At 40.6% G+C, this 24,992-nt stretch overlaps 1 protein-coding gene across 2 annotated transcripts; it reads right to left on the bottom strand.

Moving 5' to 3' along the window:
- Positions 1–597: 597 nt before the first annotated feature.
- Positions 598–24,992, bottom strand: SLC26A2 (solute carrier family 26 member 2). 2 transcript variants are annotated; one of them, XM_022590093.3, is made up of 5 exons: positions 24,761–24,992; positions 11,681–11,860; positions 9,559–9,974; positions 9,278–9,393; positions 598–7,796 (listed from the first exon to the last, which is right to left on the bottom strand). In XM_022590093.3, exons 3-5 carry the CDS (start codon positions 9,947–9,949, stop codon positions 6,276–6,278), a joined length of 2,028 nt encoding a protein of 675 aa, XP_022445801.1. In that variant the 5' UTR covers positions 9,950–9,974; positions 11,681–11,860; positions 24,761–24,992; the 3' UTR covers positions 598–6,275. The 2 variants fall into 2 exon arrangements, with proteins under 2 accessions (XP_022445801.1, XP_022445800.1); XM_022590092.3 differs by having other exon boundaries at positions 600–7,796; positions 9,278–9,974.

The following is a 24,992-nucleotide window of genomic DNA, read 5'->3' as shown; positions in this document are numbered from 1 at the left end:
AATAAGGTAGTTGAAGCCATAAATGTGGATGTAGTCATCTGGGGAGAGCTTACAATGCAAGGTGTTTATGATATGGGGTCCATGAACCAGCCTTTTTAATAATCACGTGTATGTATATACATGCACATGTGAATATTTCTCCAAGAAAAGCCATACTTTCATCAGTCACAACTGGATCAGAAAATTAAATGAGAGACAAGGCCAAGGACATAAGCATTGAAAGGACAGATGGGATAGCACAATCCTCCAAGTTGGCTGGAGGAGATGCTAGAGAATGAGTGTGTGAGGCGCTTCAGGGGCTCTGGATCCCAGATGCTGCATGCAGACAGAGTGGGTGCACCCTCCTTCACTCTGTGGGTAAGGATGAGCTTAGAGGCAGAATGCTCAGGGTTACAGAAATACTGCAAAAGGAAGACTGAAAACTGTCCTTAAGCCTATACTCACACTCCCACTTCTACAAAGTTGAGAAGCAGAAGAAGGAGGACATTCGAGAGAGGCTCTCCGCAGGTATGGGGCGGGGTGGGGAGGGTGGGGGGCGGACGGGGGTGGTGCCGATTAGTTCTTACAAAGCCGTGTGCTCCAGTTAGGAGCTGCACGCCCACTTCTCTCACTTAGCTGGTATAAGGTGTTAGCCTCAATGTACTGATGGGGAAAATGTGGCTCAAAATTCAGTGTTAGGACAGTAGTAAAACATAAGCCAGATTTGGGTTTTCTGATTTCAACACAGTATGGAATAGGAGTCATGCAACACAAGAACTCGAAGGGTTTTCGAGCAATCTAGTTCTCTTCCCTCTTTCACCGATGGAAAAATTAAGTCCCCAAAGGGTGAAATGACTCACTCAGGACCCCAGAGCAAAAAGGAAAGAACTGGGTTTCTTTATGCTTTAAGACTTTCTGTAAGGACAGATACTTTTGTCTGATGGGGAAAATGAATGACTGAATCACCCTCCAAATGTAAAGAGATGGTATTGTAAAGCTCACTGGTGACCTGAATGTGTTCCTTAGTTAGAAACACTGCCCCCTTACACTTGAATAATTTATACACAGTAGTATTTTATTAGCATAACAATTTATTAGCAGACAAATGAAATGACACCTCTAGATCACAACACATATAGGATCTTATATAATAAACATCACAAATAGATCCCAGATGAAAACGATCTGCTATTAACCAATTCCCCCTCTCCTGCAATAGGCTGTAATCCATTAATAACTCATCCTCATCCCATAGAGGGTTAAGCAAGATTTATGTGGAATAGCATCAAGGCACTTGCTTTAATTTAAAAAGATATACATGGTATGAAACATATTCCCCAAAGTCATTAGCCTTGAATAAATTGTAAAAAAAAAAGGCAGTATACTTTTTTAGTGAATAAACAAGACTGAGATTTTAAGTTCATTCACCTCTCACCCTTTATCGTCTTGATTTGTATACAAAATTGCAGAGGAGACCAAAAACCGTAGCGTTTTATACAGACTGGTTTGTTCACACTAATTTTTGAGAAATCATGGCAGCATCAGAACTCAAACAGTAACTTCCCAACTGATTTGAATTGAAAAGGCAAGAGCAGTTTCATTCCAAGTAACTTATTATTTTAGGGATGGGGAATGGGGTGTGGGAAAAGAACTTCCCTAAAATAAGTTTCTTAAAACTGCAGTTAAAAACCCTTTCTGGCTAAGGCTGCTTGTCTGTTTGCCAAGTGAAAACCTTCAGTTAGAAATTCTGTCGTTGGTATTTTTAAGAAGATTATAATTATTTGGCCAATTTCGGAGCCATAATTCAAATCCAAGAAAGGTTATACAATGTTCCAGCATAGATTTACAAACATGGTAGCTCCAATAAAAGCATTTAGTGTCCTTCATCATTCCAGTTTTCATAATTCAATATCTCCTTCCTATTTTATATCACTAGGAGAAAAATAAAATACATGCCAAAAACTCCACTATTCGGTATAACTGTATTTAACATGTTTACTTTAAAATTTCAGGTGCAAAACACTTTTTTAAAAAATAGTCCTTGTCAGGATAAAAATAACCTTATAAAAATAAATTTCTCCCACTCCTACATCTAAATTCTCCATTTCTAAAGTTACTAACATTCAAAAAAAAAAAAAACCCTAAAATTGTATACTTACAGTATTTCACTTTAATAATAGGCTATGATAACAAACTAGCTGGTATATTATTTTGGGCTATTGCATTATAATTTTCATTCTTGTTATTAGCACTCAAATGAATGATTCCACTCACGATTATCTAAAATCCTTACACCAAAAAAAAAAAAAAAAGCCAAATTAGTTCAGAGCCTAAAAGCCTTCTAGATCCAATTTCTTCCTTTTTGCAGTTCTTAAAGCCCAATTTCAAATAAGGCATCACTAGAACAGATAAAACAGTAGAAGGAAAAAAAAGAGAAACAGTAAAGAACAGAAAAATTAAGCAAAGTCTAAATCCTATCGGTAGGATTCTTACCTTGTCACTGTGCAATCATTCCTTGAATAGACCAGGGGCGTCCTTGTTTGCCTCAGCTGCCTGCCTCCTGCTCAGATCTCAGTCCAAGCTCAGCTTAGCCCCTCCATAAAGCACCTCCAAGCGTCGCCATGTGTTACTAAAAGAGTTAGCATATAGCCCACCTACTGGATTTAGTACTGTAGTCCCAGCACCTGGCCCAGGGCCCTAGACTCCTGCATAGGTCCTCAGGAAGTATTTGAGGTATTGTCTACATTGATGTTAGGGCTCATCTATAGCAACACATAGAGGAAAACAATTCATTAAGAACATTAATAAGGATCACAAAGCTTGAATTTATCATTATAACTTCTAGGCTCAATTTAAGTTCCCAAGAAATTCACTGTAACACTTTTCTTACTTTTATATTAAGATCCGGGCTAACACCCAGACTGTGTGATCTTAAATGACAAATTACTAAGAGAATACCCACGCAGAGAATTACTGTTCTTGTTAAAATGTGGTCATTAGCATTAGAATAGCCTAATGAACTCATCTGACACCCTGACACAGTTCAAAGATCACCATTTACCATGCTGTAAATTTACCAACAAATTTTGGCTTCAGTCTACTAATGTTTAAAAGCTAAGTCAGACTATCCAAATTGTGCTTTCCTTTGATCCTTCTTTAAAAAAAAAAAAAAAAGTCAACTAGGCATCTGTCAATTTTACTACCATCAGAGGCTACAGTCACTCAGTCTAGTGCTCTGGAGTAGGTCAACCCGGGCTTTGGCCCCAACCTTGGCTACCAGCTCTTTCAGCTTTGGTGAACCTGTGCCCTCCCCTTCTGGAAGCAGAATCCAGTTCTGAGCTTGCTTTCAAACTAAGGTGCGGCTCTTAATCCTGGTCTTCCTACTGTTGTGCGTGGCTAACCAGGGATTGGATCCTATTCAACTGAGTCCCTCTCTTTTATCCCTTGTTTGGTCAGATAGTCTTTTCAATGGTCTATTCCCTTCATCTGTCTCTGGAATGTTACCCTTAGTCTCTCGGTGCACTGGCCCACTCCACCCCTCTGGTTGTTTTAACCATCAAGAGTGTACACATATTTCAATTAAATGACCAATTTAAGATATTCAGAATTTTGTACATTTATCAATAAGCAATGCAAATATGCTTCATTTAGACTCTAAAGTTTAGAGTAAGCATGATATCTTCATATCAGTAAAGTGTGTAAAATATCACCTAATGAATTAAAGTCCAAACCCTTGAGTAAGAAAGCAAATGAAAAATGTTAGTTTTATTGGTAAATTAGATTTTAGTTTCAGGTTTGATTCCTTTAAATACCAGCAATCAAAAAATCTGAACATGTAAGTATAGGCAGACTTCAAACCAGGCAGAGAAGGTAAGATTTAAATTCTAGTGATACCTTAAATATTTTTACAAATGGCTTTCAAAAGCGGGAGCGGAATCTCTTGTTTGTTTGGGTAGGTGGGAGAAGAACAAACCAGAACACAATTCAAGAATCTGCTAACTGCATAAAGTTCCAGAATTGCTTATATCCACGTTATGGACAGAAATGGCAGGTAAAAGACAAACCCTGTTACTCTGTTCTTTTAAGAGATTTTCCAAATTCTATGCTTTTTTTTTTTTTTTTTTTTTGCTGTGTTAGGGTTTGCTAAATTATAGAGTCGTCTTGAACATGTACTCATTACTCTGTCACATGGCACTGGATATCTACAATGATCTGGATTCAAACCTGGCTTGTGGAGGTACAAGAGGGGTTGGAAACAAATGACAACCAAGACACTCTGATTTTACTATTACTATTCATAAGACTGGAGAGAAACAGCAAATACTGGCTACAAACAATAAGCAAAAGACACAAATACAAACAGCAGTTAACATTTCTGAAATTCTAGACTTAAGTTCTAAAAGGATGTTAAAACTCAGGACACTATTACATTTAATCATGATGTCAGTCACCTCAAAGACAGAAATCTAGCTCCTAAGAAATTGCTTTGTTTTAATAACAGACAGGCATTTTTCATGTAAACTGATGGGCAGAGCTCTACCAAAAGAAAAGCAACACTTGCAGTTTATGGAGCCAACAAGAAAGATGGTTCAAAGTCTTCCACACCAATAGATGCCCTACACATAGGCTTTGCTTCTTATAAATATTTAAACTGTTTAGAATGTAGGAGTGGGTTAAAAATGGTTTTTCACTTTTGCAATTTTTATCTTGTTTGTTTAAAATGGTGTGCTAAATGTTTCCATTTCACATCAACTAGTCCTAACTTTGGAAAACCTGTGTTTTTTTTCCCTCGCCCTTGAAAGTACAGATACAGAACTATAAGCTTTCAATGTCAGACATACTTGCTTTTCAAAAGGAAGTATTTCTGGGCCAAAACCTGTGACCAGCTATCATAAATAATACACCCACAGAACTTAGGTTGTATAAATGTGATGCTTCTAAATTCTCTTACATAATAGTTTGAGGTGGCCTAAAGAGTTAAATGCTGTCACTGTCATCAATATTTATTGTACATCAATAGGGTACATGGCAGTAAGCATTAGCTTTGTTTCACTAAAACATCTACAATTATTGATGTTCTTTTGGAAGCACTCTTATCACTTCTATGAATTCTTTTCCATTGGTTATAATAAATTTTTCTTGCAGAGTAAAGGTGACCAGCAGCTTCTCAAATATGAGAAAGACTGTCAATTCCCAGCTGACCCTTGCTAAAATACAATGGGAAAGAAAAAAAAATTCACTGCTAAATAAACAGTCTTAAGGGAAGCTGTCAATCATTCCTTTTTGTAATTTGTCCTGAACAGTTTGCCTCAAGCTCATTTAAAAGGCTACATAAAATTGCTGAGTCAGCATTTTGCCTTTTATCTGGCAAACTTGTCACTCACTGGTAATCAGACATAGCAGTTTAGGACAGATTCCATGGGAAACACACTAAATGACTGAAAGTTAAAACAGAGCTTAATGGTAGAGAAATACTCAGAAACAGGGACAGATAGGGATCACAGAAGAGACAGAGGATTCTCATTATGTTGGCTGATAATGAAGAGCTCTTTTCTTACCTACTTACCCTAAACAAAAAGGCTGACTAAAAACATCAAATGTATCACCAAGAGCGTTCTGTATAATATGGGGCTGGCTGGTAGGATTTCACGAACCTGCTCAGCCATCAGACTCCTGATAAGATTGTGCCCGAGAGGAATGGTGCTTTCTTATTAAAAGCCAGAGATCCGACTGCCATCTGGGGGGCAAAGACAGGGAATAGAGAATTACAAGTGAGAACAAGCTTGTCTAGTTACTACCCTTACCCCAGAAGCCTCTTGACCTGCTGTTAGGAGAGCACACACAACATTCTCTCCCTACTTCCTTTCTACTCCCTCTCCAAAGAGCCATGCCAAACAGGCTCCAGCACTTCTCATGTAAATGCCAACTTTACCCCTTTACCTCCTGGAGAAGGAGCAGCCCAGATGCAAATCTCCTAAAACAAGACGGTAATTAAGTTTTGGGGCTACTTTACAGTTCAATTCAATAGATATTTATTTAATTCCAAGAATATCTCATATCTGCAAGAAAGCTTAAAAGCACAATATTTTCTTCTTTTTGATTCTGCCTAACTAAAAGCTCTGCTGCATCCGTGTATCTACAAAGGCCATCAGTTTCAAAGGAAGAATTCTGTCGAGCCAAAAGGTTAAAATTTCTAGTGTGCAACAATTTCCAGTTCCACAGTATAAAATGTTAAAAAACTTGAAATTTTAACCTCTGGGGCTAGACAGTGTTCTTCCTTCTATTTACTTTCTCAATCAATCACTGGAAAAACTCAGACCATTGGGAACATATATATCTTTCCGATTTTGAGAGTCTTCTGCAAAAGTCATTGCTTCATATACACTATAAAACAGAAGGTTTTCTTCTTCCTTTTTGCAGTACTCTCCCCGGGCCAGGGAATCCCTCACAGAGGGATTGCACTGAGCCAGCAGAACCTGGATGCCAATGGCTTCATAATCTCTGCGAACTTCTTTCAGTGTATGGATCCCTGCTGTATCTAAAAATTGTATTGCACTACAGTCAACCACTATGGTATGGAACTCTAAGGGATCATGGGAAAGTTGCACTGAAACTTCATCCCGGATTCCACTGAGAGTTGCTGTTTCCTTTTTGATCTTTTTCTTTACTGCCTTCTTCTGAGCTGCCTTTACTAAGACTGGGTTGAGAGTTTTTTTGTATAAGGAAGATTTAAAATATTCTTTGTTTATGTAGTAGAGAGGGGCTACAAAGCGGAAAATCTTGATGCCTGACTTAGCCTGAAGGTTCTTGTAGGCAGACATGGATTCAAAGATTTCAGACTCTTCCACCACACCAAGCAATGAAGCCTCTGGCTTCTGAGTGCGGAGGATGACACAAAACAGAGAAAAACAAACCCCAACGAGCAGGCCTATTTCAGTACTTATCAGTGCAGAGGACAGCATAGTAACAAACCAGATAACTGTATCCATTCTGCTAATCCTCCACATCTCGGGCAGATCCTTAAATTTACGTAGGGCTCCCCGGAGATTCACAATAGTGATCACACCAAGGACACTTTTCTGAAGGGAATAGAATAAAGGAGCTATTACCAAGAGGACCAACAAAAGAACCAGAGCTGTCACCACACCAGAAAGCTGACTTTGACAGCCTGTGGATTCTTTAACCAATGTCTTTGCAAGAGCTGCACTAGTAGCAAAGCAGTGGAAGAAGGAAGGAATGATATTGCAAAAGCCGATGGCATACATTTCCTGATTAGCTTTGACTGTGTAGCCATGTTTCTTGGCAAACATCTCAGAAAGTGATACAGTAATAGCGAACCCAATGATAGAAATAGCTATTGCATCTACAGCCACATTAGGAATTAAGTTCCAGTCCGGCGCTTTGGGTGGCAAAAACCCAGTGGGAATATGTCCAGCAATACTGGTATTGTATTTCTCATTTAGTTTTCCAAAATGAGAGGCTAATGTGGCTGCCACAACAACAAAGAGTTCAGTAGGAATAGGTGCCTTAAGTTTGGACTTGAGGCGCTCATTGAGTTCTTTGGTTGGCAAAAGAACCAAAAGGCACAAAAGGCTGGTGATGAGATCACAGATATTGGTCTTATGGATGTTTCTGAAGATATGTATCCAAGTAGTGATGAGTGATCCCACACCACTACTCCGAGGAAGGCTGAGTCCAAGGAGATACTTGGCCTGAGATGTAAGGACTGTGAAGGAGGCACCAGTGACAAATCCACTCAGCAAGGCATCTGAGAGGTAGACTGAAACAAAGCCCACTTGAAAGAAGCCCATCGCTACCTGGAAGGAAGGATATACAGGTGTTAAATATAAATGGAAAAGAGCTTCTAAATCCTGTATTCCCCTGGTATTTCTTTGTGTGGAGACATACCATCAGAGCACCACAGAATGTCAGAGCTAGAAAAAAAACAATCATTTATCAATCCTCTCATTTTACAAAGAGAGGTCTCATTTTACTGACACTCAGAGGGCTAAGCAACTTGCCCTTACTGACTAGCCCAGACAAGAGCTTAGGATTCCTACTTTCTTGCACAATGTTTCTTAAACTTGAATAAGGTTCAGGTCGCTTTGAAAAAGAAAAAAATTTCTCAAGGATCCATGAGAAATGATAAAAACACAAGTTGGAAAAATTCTAATTTAAAAAACATGTATTTTTCTTTAAATTACATATCATTACCGTAAAAGTAAAGTTTTAACTGATAAAACAAAAAACTAGATTCACATCAAAATAGAATCACACTTTAAAAATTATTATAGAGTTCTTTAATCTAACTTCAAACTGAGAGACTATTTTCATCCAATGCATATGTGCTTATGCCATACTGCCTCCCATGTTAATTCTATATCCTCAAAGATATAACATTTTCTTTCTTTCTTTTTCCTCTTCCCAATAATTCCTCAGAATTCTATTGCACCCTTCCTCATTCTTGGTGAGGCATACTAACAAAAAAGCACAAATGAACTCTGAGGAGCACAACTCTTCTGCACACCAGTCCCTTCTCCCTCTCCTTCTATCCAAGCACCTAGTAAAGTGAGCTACTCTTCCCCCTCCTACATTGGTTCCACATGTCTGTAACAGAGAAGAGGTTTAATGTTGGCACTGACTCCTGAATGCCAAAAGGCAGAGGCATGATGAAAATGGCAGATTAGTGGATTCTATGGGAGACCCAAAAGAATTTCATTTCTAATCCTTCTCCTGGCTGATAGCATGAAATAGTGGTCCCCAACTTCTTCCCTTCCCAGCAGTCCAGGAAAACTACTATCTTTAGTGAGAGTCACTCATTAGAGCAGCAATTCTAGAACAAGGGGGGAAGTCATCTGTAGTTTGAAAAACTCTTGCACTCTTCCTCTCCCAACCCTCATTCTGTTGCCCTCTTCCCTGTTAGTGCTGACTCTGCCAATAACAAACCACAAATAACTTCAAGCAAATCTGATAGTTCTCGACATACAAAATTAAGAAGTTGTACTAGGTGGTCTGAGGTCCCTTTCTGGTCTGAATTTTTACAATCAAATAATTGAATTCTGGCTGACTGAAATTCATTGGTTAAGAGGCTGCCTAGGGTTGAGAAAATAGAAGCAGCCTTATCTTACCTGTGGAGTCAAACCAGGGTTTAAATTTTGGCTCTACCTCTTCCATATCCTGAGCATTCAATAAAAGATAGCTTTAATTATTATGATTGCTAAGTTCCCTTACAGATCTGAGATTTCATGCATAGTGATTTCTTTTGCCAGAAACAACCACTTATTCCACTGTTTCTTACCTGATAAACTCCAGCCATAAAGGTTACAGTGCTGCCAACTATAATTGCATAGCAACTTTTGTCACATATCTTGCCTGATGGCTGGCTTAATAATGTGCTCTCATTTGAAACCGCTCCTAAAGAAGAAGCAACATGGGCAGTGTCATAGCCAGCTTTGTATAGTTCTCGGTCAACTACTTCACCAATCATAAGGCACAGTACTCCAAAAATGCCCACAGAAATGTGACGGGAGGTACCCAGTAGGAAATAAATGAAGCTGGCAAAAAAAGATGTGTACAGACCATAGACAGGTTCTTGGCCAGCCAGGAGAGAATAAGCAATGGATTGGGGCACCAATAAGATGCCCACAATCAAGCCAGACATCACATCTCCTAAAATGTTTTTCTTCAGATTATATTTTGGGAGCCACTGCAAAACAGGAAGGAAGCCGAAAATGATATTTCTGGCTTTGGTTGAACTGCACTGGCAACTCTTCTCTAGTTTTTTGATGACAAATTGCTTGAAGTTAGTATCCGGTTTCTCTTGAGGCTCCAAATGGATCCTAGCATGAGGTCTGCATTGATCATTGGTCTCAAATTGCTGGAAGTCATTACGTGATTCCTCTTCATGCTCCAGATGGATCCTAGATGGAGGACTGTATTGGTCATCTTGCTCTTTATTTTTCAAAGACATTTCTGGAGATAGATGTTTCAGCCTCCTACCCCAGAGAAAATACGAGGGTTAACTGATTAAGTAATTCTCGGTACTCACACATTTTAACAGTCCTACTTGTCATTCATGAGAGTTAAGAGGAGTTCACTTGGGGGTAGTATCTTATCACTTTCCTTAGTTGAGCCTCATTTGTCTTGATCCAGGAAAAAAGAATCAGACCAAGTTAAAGCAAATAAGTCACTGAGTACAGGACTTCCCAAAAGTATAAACTATCAAGGATTCTTCTCCATCTCTGCCTGGCTCCTCCTGAAATTTTTTTCTCCAGAAACGGTACTGGGGTAGCCTGTCTCCTCCTTTCTATATGCTACTAACAGTCTTATTTTCAGATTTTTCACCCCCATGAATACTGCAAAAGAGGATCTGGTCTCAAACCTTGACACCTACCTTACCTGCAAAAGTCCCTGAAACAAGGAAGATGGTTTTTTTGTTTTTGTTTTTTCAGGGGGTGGGTCCTTTTTAAGATAACCTACTAGCTGTTGAAAATAAACAGAAAGAAAATGTGAGTGACAGAGTAAAGGTATGTTTTGAGAAAAAAAAAAAAAACTAGCACAGAATGCATTTGTGTCTTTGAACAACATGCTCTGGTTTGGTAGGAAAGAAAAGAGAGAAGCTGATAAGAGACTGCTGAAGGAAAGAAACATCAACAGCATGCAGTAGGCTGATGGGGCAAGCGTCTGATCTCTGAAAGGTTTTGTTCTATTCTACTTTGTTCTAGTATAGAGTCATATCTGCCCTAAGGGCAGGATCTATATTCATGCAAAGAAAGATTCGCTTTACTATCCTAAGTATACACTCTAAAACATAAGCTGAATAGAGGAATAATGTTGCCCAACACTTCAACTAGGAGGAGATCCAGGTGATACTGCATCTCCGGGTCCTAAACTATAAAACTACTGCCATAAGACCTACCGCTAAGAACTACAGGAAAACAAAGAAGGTAAAAATAAGCAAAAAGAGAGGAGGGACAACAAAAAATAAGTCTTGTAATAAGAGTAAAAGAGAAGGAAAAAGAAACAGACCTTCAGAGGAACAGAGTGTAAACTGCCAAACACTTCACAAATCAGTGGCTTTGCGTTGGCTGTTTGCTTAGCTTAGAATGGCCATCCAACTCTCTATCAAGACCCCAATCATTTTTAAAACCCAGTTAAAATGCTCTCTCTTCTTCAAAGCACTGACCCCAGACCAAATGAATCTGTGTCCCATAGCACTTCACGCCTCTGTTACAGTACTAATCATACTTTTGTATTAGTTAAGGAAGAGTCTCTCCAGGTCCTGGAGGAAAGGACATCTTGTTCATCATTGTAATCATCAACAATGTACGGTACCTCTGAGGTAGCAGGCTTACAAAATATTTGAATGAAGGAAATAATAAATGAATAAACAAATTTATGACTGTGGCCAATAAGAGATAAAATATATTAGACAAAGGACTCGGGTAGTTTCCTGCCTCAGAACTGACAGAAAGATAGGCTCTTGTGAGGTTCTATAAGCCTAATGTTGCCAAGGTGCCATAATCCAGGACCCATGACCCATTCAAGAACACAATATTTGTAAAAGTAACCCACATTAATTTTGTTTAGGATAAAAGGGCTATAGCTGGTCATCCCACTGAACAAGAGTAAAACAGTAGTTACATTGATGGTCTTGTTAAATAGATAAGGAAGAAAAGAACAGATTTAGATGACCACTTACCCTGGGCAAGTCAATCAGATTGGTGAATATACACAGCAGCTCTTCATTCCTCAGTGCAACTGGTCTATAACTCTCTTCTCACTTCCTACTTTCACGCCAAGCTAGTTTGAGTGCATTCCTTATGTCCTTCTATTTTGGAATAGTTCTTAGTGAGTTCTGGGCCAAAACGCTTTTCCAAACCTAAAAGAGGCATAAGAAAAAACTAACAAAATTCAAATCTCACCCTATATGGCAGCTAGCTGGAAAGTAAAAAGATAAAAATTAATACTAGAAAGTGCAACAGGATGATGGAAACTGTAAGAAAGAACTGAAATGTAATACTAAAAGTGAAAAACGTGGTAACAGAGATAAAGAATGCCTCTGACAGGACCATCAAACCTGACAGAGCCAAAGAGAGAATCAATGAAATTGAAGATAGGTCGATAGACATTACCCAAACTAAAACAGAAAAACAGAATTAAAAAAAAAATGAAAAATAATAATTTAAGAGAAAATCCAAGAGCTGTGGGATGTATTAAACAAACTAACTTATGCATAATTAGAATCCCAAAAAGAGAAGACAGAGAATGGGTGGAAGGAATATTTGAAGACATAATAGCCAAGAATTTTCCAAAATTAATGACAGATACCAAACTATAGATCCAAGAATCTCTGAGAATACCAAGAAGGACAAATACAAAACCAAACCAAACAACACAGCACCACACACCTATACATATCATATTCAAACTGCTGAAAACAAAAGACAAAGATAAAATTCTAAAGACAGCCAAAGGAAAAAAAAGAAAAAACACACTACATACACAGGAACAAAGATATGAATTACAGCAGACTTCTTATTGGAAACCATACAAGCCAGAAGATGGAGTGATACCTTTATCACAGAAATATGACTGTCAACCCAGAATTCCATCCCAGAGAAAATATTTTTTGAAGGATGAAGAAGAAATAAAAACTTTCTCAGACCAACACTAAGAGTATTGCCAGCAGACCAGCACTACTACACACACACACACACACACACACACACACACACACACCAGACAAAAACTCAGGTCTGCACAGTACACAACAAATAAAGTCTAAGAAATGGAACAAATGAAAACAATATTTATTTTTAACTAAAAAAATCTTTAATTGCTCTAAAAAAAATAACTGTCTAACGCAAAAATAGAAATGCATTTTTACAGCACATGCAAAATAAAATGCACAAAACAAGAGCACAAAGAATGGTAGGGGGAATTAAGAATTGTAAGGTCTTATACTATATATGAAGTAATATAATACTATTTGAAGGTAGGCTCTGATTAAAGATGTACATTGTAAACTCAAGGGTAACCGATAAATGTTTTAAGATATAAATGATAAGCTAATTGTGGAGACAAAATAGAATCATAAAAAATTCTCAATTAACCCAAAAGAAGAATGAGACCCAAAACAGATAGAACACATTGAAAACAGCTAGCAAGATGGTAGAATTTAATCCAAACATATTAAAAAAAACCACATTAAATGTGAATAGTCGGGGCTTCCCTGGTGGTGCAGTGGTTGGGAATTCGCCTGCCAATGCAGGGGACATGGGTTCGATCCCTGGTCTGGGAAGATCCCACATGCCGGGGAGCAACTAAGCCCGTGCGCCGCAACTACCAAGCCTGCGCTCTAGAGCCCGCGAGCCACAACTACTGAAGCCTGCGTGCTGCAACTACTGAAACCTGCGTGCCTAGAGCCCGTGCTCCGCAACAAGAGAAGCCACCGCAATGAGAAGCCCGTGCACTGCAACGAAGAGTAGCCCCTGCTCACCGCAACTAGAGAAAGCCCTTGCACAGCAACAAAAATCCAACGCAGCCAAAAATAAAATATTTTAAAAATGTGAATAGTCTAAACATGCCAATTAAACAGACTGTCAGATAAGATTTAAAAAATAAGACCCAACTATATGCTGTCTATAAGAAACCCACATTAAATATAAAGATATAGATAGATCATAATAAAGTGAAATGTCTTGACCAATTTAGTAATTCATTTAGCTTGTGTAAGTGACTGAGCCAGATAATAAAATCCAGATTTTAAGACTCCAAGAATAGCTCTTTTTTTGAGCATGTTACTATTCCTATCACCTACCTAATTAGCTTTCTCTAACTTCAGGTACTTCTAAACACTTTGAAATTCAGTTATCCTACACATCCCAGTTTCACCTACCTGCTACCCAAAATGACCTGGCACTGACATCTACAAACTTGTGCCCAACTCTCCTTTCTCTATACTCATGGCCATAGTCCTTTTCCATCTCCAGCTCTCAAAAAATTAGGTATTCACTCACAAACAGTCCTAGAAGTGGAAATGATTTAGCCATCAGTCTGAATCCAAAAACCATCTATAGTCTTTTACTGATCCTAGTCACTCCTTAAAATTCTCCTCAAAACTACTTTTTTTCCCTTTTTTCAAGGCTACTTTAAAACCCCAAACAATATAAAACTACATTAAAAATTATCTTAAACTAAATTGTAGGTATGACCTCCATACAAATTAAGCTCCTTGAGAGCAAGCTCCATTCTGTTTCATCTTTGTATCCCCTGAAGTGTCCAAGTACATGCTTTCGAAAATAGAAATGAAAATATTTGCTAACCAAATAACTGAAATACAGAAAAAGTAGGATGCAAAGCAATATTTATTTTCAGGTGGAAATATCTACTCTGGAACAAATTTTTCAAGTATCCCTTTTTGCACAAAAATCCTCTCATTCCCCCAAGCCTGTTACTGCTTTCAATTACAGTACTCACCAACTGCTTCATGAAAAATGAAGTTACAGTGTTTATCCTTGAAATACAGTCTATAGCCAGACTCCCATTTTCAGAAAGTTGGAATACATACTACATATTCCATGAAATTCAGTAAAATAGGATTCTCCTGTATCATCTAGGGTAGTTTCTCCCTTTATCAACATTGATAATTGAGAGTGAAGAAGAGAAAGGTTCAAGAAGAAAACACTTGAACCTTCCACATTACGTTGCAGGAACTGGAGGAAAAAATCAACAAAACATTTGAAAAATACATTTACATATTCATATATTAAAGTATAATGGCAGTGCAGGCAACACAAAAAGGAAAAACATTTCTGTACTTTCTTCTTTAATTAGGCACATGCAGTGTGACTACTTAGAAAGCTGTCTTATCCTGGTGACTAAACAGCAGCACTGGCACTGTTTCCCGTGTGAATTACCGAGAGTCTAAGAGAACTGAACTAAAAGAGAGGGATATCCCTTCTATGTAAGCCTGACAGTGGTCAGCCAACTTCTTTTGGAAATTTTGCAGATATAAGAGAAACAATGTCTACTTTTGGTAAGTAATTACAGCATATAATTTTAACCAATAGTGCATATGAAACAGTTTTGCAATTTGTGAAACTGAAATGCCTTTTTGGAAGGCAACGGTGTTCAGAGATTGGTAAAGTCTGCCTCTGAAACATAACGATTCCATATTCATGCTCTGCTCTGTGTATGTATGCCACAACTCCCTGCTAAATAAAACTGAAGCTGCCAACTACTAGGATCAGAGCATCTAAGCAGGGAAGGAATCTGCAAGAGACAGCAGTTTAGAAAGGCTTCCAGGGAACAACATATCTCACCTGGGATCTGAAGTCTGGGTCGGAGATGAAAGAATGAGGGAAGGACTTGGAAAACGGATGAGGGAAAAGAAAACACAACTAGCAATAGTTCTGGGGTTGGAGGGAAAGAATGAGAAATAGTGTGATACGTTTAGAGCACCAGATGCATATGGGAGATCAATGAGAGAGAAAGCGGCAAAGGTGCCTAGGGGAGATTCTGGAAGGCTTTTATGCCAGGTTAAGAAAGGCAGACTTTCACCTGCAGACACTGCATAGGCGCTGAAGGTTTTCGAGAAAATCACTTACTGTATCACTCATTTGACAATAATTATCTTATTACATCTTCTGGTCTGTTATGTTATTCAATTCTTTTTCAAGCAAGCAAGTAATATTTTCCTTTTTTGCCCTTTATGAATAAAAATTAGTTTAAGATTCTTTTTTATTTTTATAAATTTATTTATTTTTATTTATTTATTTTTGGCTGCATTGGGTCTTCGTTGCTGCACGCGGGCCTTCTCTAGTTGCGGCGAGCGGGGGCTACACTTCATTGAGGTGCGCGGGTTTCTCTCATTGTAGTGACTTCTCTTGCTGTGGAGCACAGGCTCTAGGTGCGCAGGCTTCAGTAGTTGTGGCTCGTGGGCTCTAAAGTGCAAGCTCAGTAGTTGTGGTGCACGGGCTTAGTTGCTCTGCAGCATGTGGGATCTTCCCGGAACAGGGATCGAACCTGTATCCCCTGCATTGGCAGGTGGATTCTTAACCACTGCGCCACCAGGGAAGTCCCTAAGATTATTTTAGAAAAAAAAAAAAAAAAACTAAACCATAAACAGGTAAAACCAAGACAGAGTCTCCATTTACACTGTTCCATCTGATCATCCAACTCACTGTTGTCAGACAAGTTCAGGGAAGATAACAACATTGTAAGGCCCGGGAAGCTAAGGATGAGCAAAGGCTTCTGTATCCGTCTCCATCCCACTTACAGGTGCTTGCAACCAGGACAGCTGGAGCCCAGGCCACTGTTCCTTTGCCCTAGACTAGGAAGTTAATACTGTGAGAGGACTGCCCCCCGCCAGAAATGAAAATTCAGACCCATCTTTGTTCTGTGAAGTGCCAACAAGCCTTCCAAGGATGGATTGGTTAACTTTCTATGTGAGCTCCTAGAGACTGGGTACTGGCCTGCTTATTACTGTAAGCTAACCACTGTGCTAGACACAATGCATCAGAACCTAGACTACAAATCTAGGAGTCAATATTTCTTTTCCTTATCCCCACCCGACTCCCACATACAGTCCATCAGTAAGTCCTGTCTTCTCTACCTTGAGTAATATATCCATCCTCTCCCCACTGCCCAGAGTATCTGGAATCCAATCACTTCTCACTACCCTCCACCATCAGATCTCACATGGGCTACTCCAATAGCTTATAATACCTGAACCCTGCCCACCTCTCCACCCTCATTTCCTACTGGCCTTCTTGCTGTTCCTGGAACATGGCAAGTTGATTCCCTTCTTAGGGTCTTTGCACTTGCTCAAGTTCTCTGCCTGGAACAATCACACCCTCAGATCTCTGCAGGCCTTTTCTCATCCTTCATGCCTCAGCTTATATATCCTCTCCATACAATGGCCTTCCTTGACCATCCCAAATAAAATAATACTGCCACTCCATCATTCCCTAAACCCTCATCTAGCTTTATTTTCTTCACAGCATTTTCATAGAGACTTTTGAAAATTATATTATGTATTTAAACTCTTTAAAAACTATTATTTATAGTCTTTCTCATATCTACTGTATCCCCAGTACCAAGAACAATGCTTAGCACATAGTAGGAGATCAGTAAATTCTTACGAAAATGAATAAGAAACCCAGTTTCTACCCACAATCAGTGGGTTAAGACAGATTTATAAACAGATAAACTATAACATTCTAAGTGCCATAACAGAGGTTTGGCATACTCTGAGAGAGCAGAGAATAGGCTGTAGGCCAATGTGTGGAAGTTGCAAAGTAAGAAAATAAAGGAAACTCAGGCAAGTGAAGGGTCCCAGGAAAACCCAAGACCCAGGAAGAAGTCACCTAGATTGCCAGATTCCTGGGGTGAAACTGCATTAGGTAAGACTGGAGTGAGGGACTTCCCTGGTGGCGCAGTAGTTAAGAATCCACCTGCCAATGCAGGGGACACGGATTCAATCCCTGGTCTGGGAAGACCCCACTTGCTGTGGAGCAACTAAGCCTGTGCGCCACAACTACTGAGCCTGCACCCTAGAGCCCGTGTGCTGCAACTACTGAGCCCACATGCGGCAACTACTGAAGCCCGCGTGCCTAGAGCCTGTGCTCCGCAGCAAGAGAAGCCACCGCAATGAGAAGCCCACTCACCGCAACAAAGAGTAGCCCCCGCTCGCCGCAACTAAAGAGAGCCTGCATGCAGCAATGAAGACCCAACGCAGCCAAAAATAAAATTAAAAAAAAAAAAAAAAAAAAAGACCGAGTGAAAGATCAGTTTCTTATGTAATCTCTTGTCAGCCTGGACTTCATCCTGTAAACTATAGCTGACAAAGGCATAAATTCCAAGACAGGGCAGGAACGGAGGTTTGACATTTCAGTGGTGCAATTAGACACAAGATGGTGCTTAAAGGAGATGGACACGTCTAACATGAATTCTGTTAGGTGGACCACACAAAAGGATAGTGCATGAGAATATGGAGGAGGAAATGGAAAGATAAGAGGCAAAAAAAGTTTGACTTATATTTCATAGGTTTGAGATTTCTATTAGATATCCAAATGAGAATGTCCAGTAGGCAATTAGAAATGGGGGTGTCAAGCATAGGAGAGAAGCCAAAATTGAAAAAATAAATGGGGAGGGGAAGAGTATATAGGTCATCAGCACATAAATAGTATCTCATTTTTCTCTGAATTCCCATTGTTTAGATGCTCAATAAATGTCAGATGAATGTATGCTTTATCTTCCCAACTAGATTAAAAATTATTCAAGGAGATATTTTCTGCTTGTTGTGAACTCTCACAACACCCTGCATAGAGCTGGGCACCCGGGAGGCTTAATAAGTCTTCTGTTGATGCATAGAGTGGTTTCTATTTTTAAAAGTTATTTTAACAAAAAAAATTTTTTTTTCAAAAAGAATTAACTGACTTTTGAAAGATAATTAATATATTGCGCTGGGAATGTAAAATGGTACAAACACTGTAGAAAACAGTTCGGTAGTTCCTCAAACTGTTAAACGGAATTACTATATGACCCAGCAATTACACTCTTAGGTATACCCTCAAAAGAACTGAAAACAGGGATCAAACAAATACTTGTACACAAACGTTCATAATAGTGTTATTCACAATAGTCAAAAGGTGGAAACAACCCAAGTATCCATCAACAGATGAATGGGAAAAAAAATTATGGTCTAAGCCACACAATGAAATATTATTTAGCCATTTGAAAGAAATGAAGTTCAGGGATTTCCCTGGTGGTCCAGTGGTTAAGACTCCATGCTCCCAATGCAGGGGACCCGGGTTCAATCCCTGGTCAAGGAACTAGATCCCACACGCCGCAACTAAAAAAGATCCCGCATGCCACAACTAAAGACCCAGCGCAGCCAAATAAATAAATAAATATTTAAAAATAAAGAAATAAAAGAAATGAAGTTCTGATACTCTTCATCTACAACACTGATGAGTGAAAGAAGCCAGACACAAAAGGACAAATATTATATAATTCCACTTATATTAAATATCTAGAATAGGCAAATTTATAGAGACAGAAAATAGATTAGAGGTTACCAGGGACCGGGAGGAATGGAGAGTTATTGCCTAATTGTTATAGAGTTGCTGTTTCAAGTTTTGGGAATAGATAGTAGTGATGGTTACAAAACATTGAGAATGTACTTAATGCTACTGAACTGTACCTTTAAAATGGTTAAAATGGCCAATGTTATGTTATATATATATATTTTAACATACAGAAAGCCAGGAGAGAAAGCATAGTATTGCAAGGTTCTTACACTATACATGAAATGGTATAATGTCACTTGAAGGCAAACTGTGATAGTTAAAGATGCATACTATATTGGGACTTCCCTGGTGGTGCAGTGGTTAAGAATCCGCCTGCCAATGCAGGGGACACGGGTTCGAGCCCTGGTCGGGGAAGATCCCACATGCCACGGAGCAACTAAGCCCATGCGCTACAACTACGGAGCCTGTGAGCTACAACTACTGAGCCTGCATGCCACAACTACTGAAGTCCACGTGCCTAGAGCCTCTGTTCCGCAAGAGAAGCCACCACAATGAGAAGCCCGCGCACCACAATGAAGAGTAGCCTCTGCTCGCTGCAACCAGAGAAAGCCTGCACGCAGCAATGAATACCCAACGCAGCCACAAATAAATAAATAAATTTTTAAAAAGATGCATACTATAAATTCTAATGCAATCCCATTAATAACGAAGAGTTATGGCTAATAAACAATGGAGATAAAATGGAACTACAGAAAATACTAAATAATCCAAAAGAAGACAGAGAAGGGGATATAAACAGCTACTATATAAAATAACCTCAATCTAAGGTTTGCAGAAAACTTGAGAAGTTTTTTTTTTTTTTTGGCTGCACTGGGTCTTTGTTGCTGCGCGCAGGCTTTCTCTAGTTGCAGCGAGAAGGGGCTGCTCTCTGTTGCGGTGCACAGGCTTCTCATTGCGGTGGTTTCTCTTGCTGCGGAGCACAGGCTCTAGGCGCGCGGGCTTCAGTAGTTGTGGCAGGCGGGCTCAGTAGATGTGGTACACGGGCTTAACTGCTCTGCAGCATGTGGGATCTTCCCGGACCAGGGCTCGAACCTGTGTCCCCTGCATTGGCAGGCGATTCTTAACCACTGCACCACCAGGGAAGTCCCGAAAAGTCTTAGCATTAACCTAATATTAATGTGAACAAGTCATCTACCAAAAAAATCTCTTCTCCTAAGTGGAAAATTCCAGTTAAACTAGGCTGGAATAGGTGTGGACTATATAGTTCAGAAATAATTTTCCAGTACTCACACAGCTTATAAGCAGTAGAACCATGATGAGAATCAAGACCTGTCTGATTCAAACCTACTCTCTGTCTCTGGATTGCTTATTTTGAAACTTTTCAAATATTCAGAAAAGTTGAAAGAATGATACATGGAACACTTATTCACAATTTACCCATTTAACAATATACCAATTGTTAATGTTTTGCTACATCTGCACTACTTCTGCACTCTTCATACACTCAGGTTGGTTTGTTTCGGGGTTTTTTTTCCCTCAACTATTTGAAAGTTGACGACATACTTCAGCCTTAAACACTGAATTGAACCAATGTTCTTAACCACCATCCCATGATGCCTCTTCTTCAAAAGAAGCATTCTGTAACAACATGGCATCAAACCATTTGGATACACTCTTCAAAAATCTGCAATGGCTCTCCACCTCCTACTGAAATATAGTCAAATAACTTTAGTATAGTCTTCTCTCTCTGAATGAGCCTGCAACTGCCTTTCTCTTGCTTCTTTTCATGCACCAGTGTTCCAATCACCAGTCCATGAAAATACTAATAAGCATCCTTTGCCCTTTGGGACCCTTGCTCATGTCGTTCCTTCAGTTGGGGATGTCTTTCCCTTCTATCTCCATCGATCTTGGTCCTTTTTCTAATCTTTTAAGTCCCACCTCAAATGACATAGGAGAAGGGGGCTGAAACTTCTTAGGCTATGCTTCCCCAACACATGACATATAGCTATTTAGCACTCAAGTTTACATGTGTCTCAAACGAGAGTACCACTTTAGGGCAGACACCAAGTCATCCTCGTGTCTGCATAACCCAGAACCTAACACAATGCCTCCCACTTGCTATGTATGGTTACAGATCTATGTTTATTGAAATGAACAAACAGGTGAAGTTTCAAGTTAATATAATGAAGCCAAAAAAATATTCCTTGTTTTCCAGTTATCACAAATGATTAACAATGCCCATTTATTTCTGTGATGCAAAAAGAACTACCACAAGGCTTATATCAGTAGTAAAAGCACTACGATATATTTTTTCTTGTATAAAGCCCAATATAAGACAAAATAATAAAATACCCAAGAGGAAAATAGCTTAATGTAAAACCATGGTAAAATAATTAAATAGTTCCTTGCATAGTAATTCACTGCTTCCAAAAAGATTTCATCTAAATAAAAAAACCAAAAAGATAAAGAAAAAAAGAAAAAAATTTTAATAAAATTTTAAAAAAGATTTCATCTACATCTCCCACTTGCCTCCTCAATAAATCTGAGAATCAGAGTATGAATTCCTATTCTCCAGTATGAAAAACATCAAAGTTTAGTCACTTGCTCAACTGGTAGGACCAGATTTTCAGTCCTCATCTTCCAATTTCCAAGCTTAGATCTCTTCTAAAATACCACACGACCCCCAAATTTATTTCCTTGCTAAGAGCTCTTAGGAGCTAGTTCAAAGCAATAATTTTATGGCCAAGTGCTCACCTCATTTCTGAGCCTATTATTAATTTTAATATTTAATACAGTTCATAGTTGTATCCCCAGTACCTTGAAACATGTAGAGCACCTAATAAGTGCTTAACAAATATTTGTTGAGTGAACGGATGAGTAACAGTTTAAGAGCTATGTGGTAAAGGGCTTCCCTGGCGGTGCAGTGGTTAAGAATCCACCTGCCAATGCAGGGGACACAAGTTCGATCCCTGGTCCGGGAAGATCCCACATGCTGTGGAGAAACTAAGACCGTGTCACAACTACTGAGCCTGTGCTCTAGAACCTGCGAGCCACAACTACTGAGCCCGCATGCCACAACTACTGAAGCCCACGTGCCTAGAGTCCATGCTCCACAACAAGAGAAGCCACTGCAATGAGAAGTCCAGCACCACAGCAAAGAGTAGCCCCCACTCATTGCAACTAGAGAAAAGCCCACACACAGCAACGAACACCCAAGGAAGGGAGGGAGGGAGGGAGGAAGGAAGGGAGAGAAAGAAAGAAAGAATCCGCCTGCCAATGCAGGAGACATGGGTTTGAGCCCTGGTCAGGAAAGATCCCACATGCCGCAGAGCAGCTAAGTCCGTGCGCCACAACTACTGAACCAGCGCTCTAGAGCCCGCGAGCCACAACTACTGAAGCCTGTGCGCCTAGAGCCCGTGCTCCACAACGAGAGAAGCCACCGCAGTGAAAAGCCGGTGCACCGCAATGAAGAGTAGCCCCTGCTCACCGCAACTAGAGGACGCCCACGCGCAGCAACGAAGACCCAACGCAGCCACAAAAAAAAAAAAAAAAAGAATAAATTTTTAAAATATATATTAAAAAAATCTTTAAAAAAAAAAGAGCTATGTGGTGAAGAAAAATCAGTTACTCCTCCCCCTCCACCCCCATACACCATAACCAAATTTGTGTCAAGAAATTAGTCTGGGGCTTCCCTGGGGGCGCAGTGGTTAAGAATCTGCCTGCCAATGCAAGGGACACAGGTTCAAGCCCTGGCCTGGGAAGATCCCACATTCCGCAGAGCAACTAAGCCTGTGTACCACAACTACTGAGCCTGTGCTCTAGAGTCCGCAAGCCACAACTACTGAGCCCACGTGCCACAACTACTGAAGCCTGCACACCTAGAGCCCGTGCTCCGCAACAAGAGAAGCCACCGCAATGAGGAGCCTGCGCACCACAACAAAGAGTAGCCCCCGCTCACCTCAACTAGAGAAAGCCTGCGCACAGCACCAAAGACCCAACACAGCCAAAAATAAATAAATAAATAAATTTATAAAAACAAACAAACCAAAAAAAAATATTAAAAAAAAGAGAAAGAAATTAGTCTGGCAATCATCTACCTGGGGGTTTATACTCATTAAAAGTAATATCAATGCATAAAATGACCCCTAGTGAATCTAATCTAGTCACCAAATCCCTGAATAGGTCATCTCTAGATCTTCCTCCAGGAAGCAGCAAATTATAGTACAATACAATGATATCAAACATGAAGATCTGTTAAAATGCAGATTCTCAGACAAATCCAGGGATGAGATCCAAGACTGCTCCCTGGGTGATTCTGAGTCAGTGGGCTGAGGGCCTATTTGGAGAATCACTAGGTATGTTCTGGAGTCAGACAGATCTCTATTCAGATCCCAGCTAAACTGTTCAACAGCTGTATGGCACTGACTGAAAAATTTCATTTTACTCAGCATTAATTTCTCACCTGTAAAATGCGGATAACATTACTCAACTTGCAGTGTTGTTTTAAAACTAACCCAAGTAAAGTACCTAGCACAGCGCCTGGCACATAGCATTTGCTCAGTAAATGACAGCTACTAGTCTCCGTCCCTTGAGATTACTGAAGAAAAAAAAAGGGGGCTTATTTCTTGCCAACAGCTTTGGCCCACCATTTCTTCTTTTTTTTTTTTTTTGCGGTACGCGAGCCTCTCACTGTTGTGGCCTCTCCCGTTGCGGAGCACAGGCTCCGGACGCGCAGGCTCAGCGGCCATGGCTCACGGGCCCAGCCGCTCCGCGGCATGTGGGATCTTCCCGGACCAGGGCACGAACCCGCGTCCCCTGCATCGGCAGGCGGACTCTCAACCACTGCGCCACCGGGGAAGCCCCCTCCATTTCTTCTTGACTCAACTTTCAAAGACAAGAACTTCTGCTTAACCCAATACTGGATATCACATTAGTTCCAGATTTCACATAAAAAGCCTCAGGGACAAGGAGGAAAAAGGTACTAGAATGAGTGCCAGAAAGGAGTTTAAGTCCTGAATGCGTCTAACTCATCGTGATCCCCAATCTGTGCAAGGAAGGGCCCAGCCTAATAGTCTATGAGTTTGGTAAAGCTGGGTACAAGTCCTAGTTCTGCAAATGACTTGCTGTGTAATTTTCGGCAACGCTCTGTCCCTCTGTGTCCTTTCAGTGTCTCCATCTATCCAGTGAAAGAATTTCAACTTAAGTCTATGAGTCTTGAAAAACTAAAGGTCCTGATTTGTACTTAACCAGGTGTGTGGTTTTTAAAAACCAATGTAATCAAGTCCTCTCTCCTGCCCAAGTTTCAGTTCCCCCATCAGTCTAAGGTGGTGGTGGCGGCTCTTATCTCCTTGGTCCTGCTGCCAGATATCTGGGTTCGAGAAGGCGCTACGAGGACTCTGGCGGAAGAGCCGCACCGTTACCAGCGGGGTGCGGGGCACCCGGCGCGAAGTGTTGGGTGGAGGGTGGGCAGCCCTCTGCCGTCGGAGTTGGGTCGGGATCACCCGGGTTGGGGGAGTGGGGCTTTGACGCTGGCCCTGCCTCCGCCCCTGCCGACAGAGGAAATAACTCCTACGCACACCCACCTCGCACGGCCCAGCTACGACCGCCCGCGGCTACCGTTGGTGCGCGCTTCCTCCCACCACACCTGGGTCAGAGGCGAGGACGACCCCAAGAGGGGCCCGCTGACCACGGGAAGGCCGGCACCGCTGTCTCCCCCGCGTCTCGAGTCCCTCCCCTCTCCTCACCTCTGGAGTCTGGGCCGCCCCGTGCGACCTGGATCCAAGGCGCGTCCTCTGCCGCGGCGGGTCTGAGGGGATAGGGTGGCGCGGGCAGAGGCAGCCCACTCCCGGGCCGGCCTCCCTTTAACCCCCCAGCCCCCTTGCCCGCCCATCGCCCGGCCCCTGGAGGAGGCGGGGCCCAGGGGAGCTGCGAGAAGGAACCTGCGGGGAGGTGCAGAAGGCGACTCTAACCGCGAAA

The sequence above is a fragment of the Delphinapterus leucas genome, chromosome 3 (assembly GCF_059928025.1).
Source record: "Delphinapterus leucas isolate spDelLeu-1000000601 "Yukka" chromosome 3, BTC_Dleu_Yukka2, whole genome shotgun sequence".
NCBI classification, from domain to species: Eukaryota; Metazoa; Chordata; class Mammalia; order Artiodactyla; family Monodontidae; genus Delphinapterus; species Delphinapterus leucas.
This window is presented reverse-complemented; position numbering and strand designations above follow the sequence as displayed.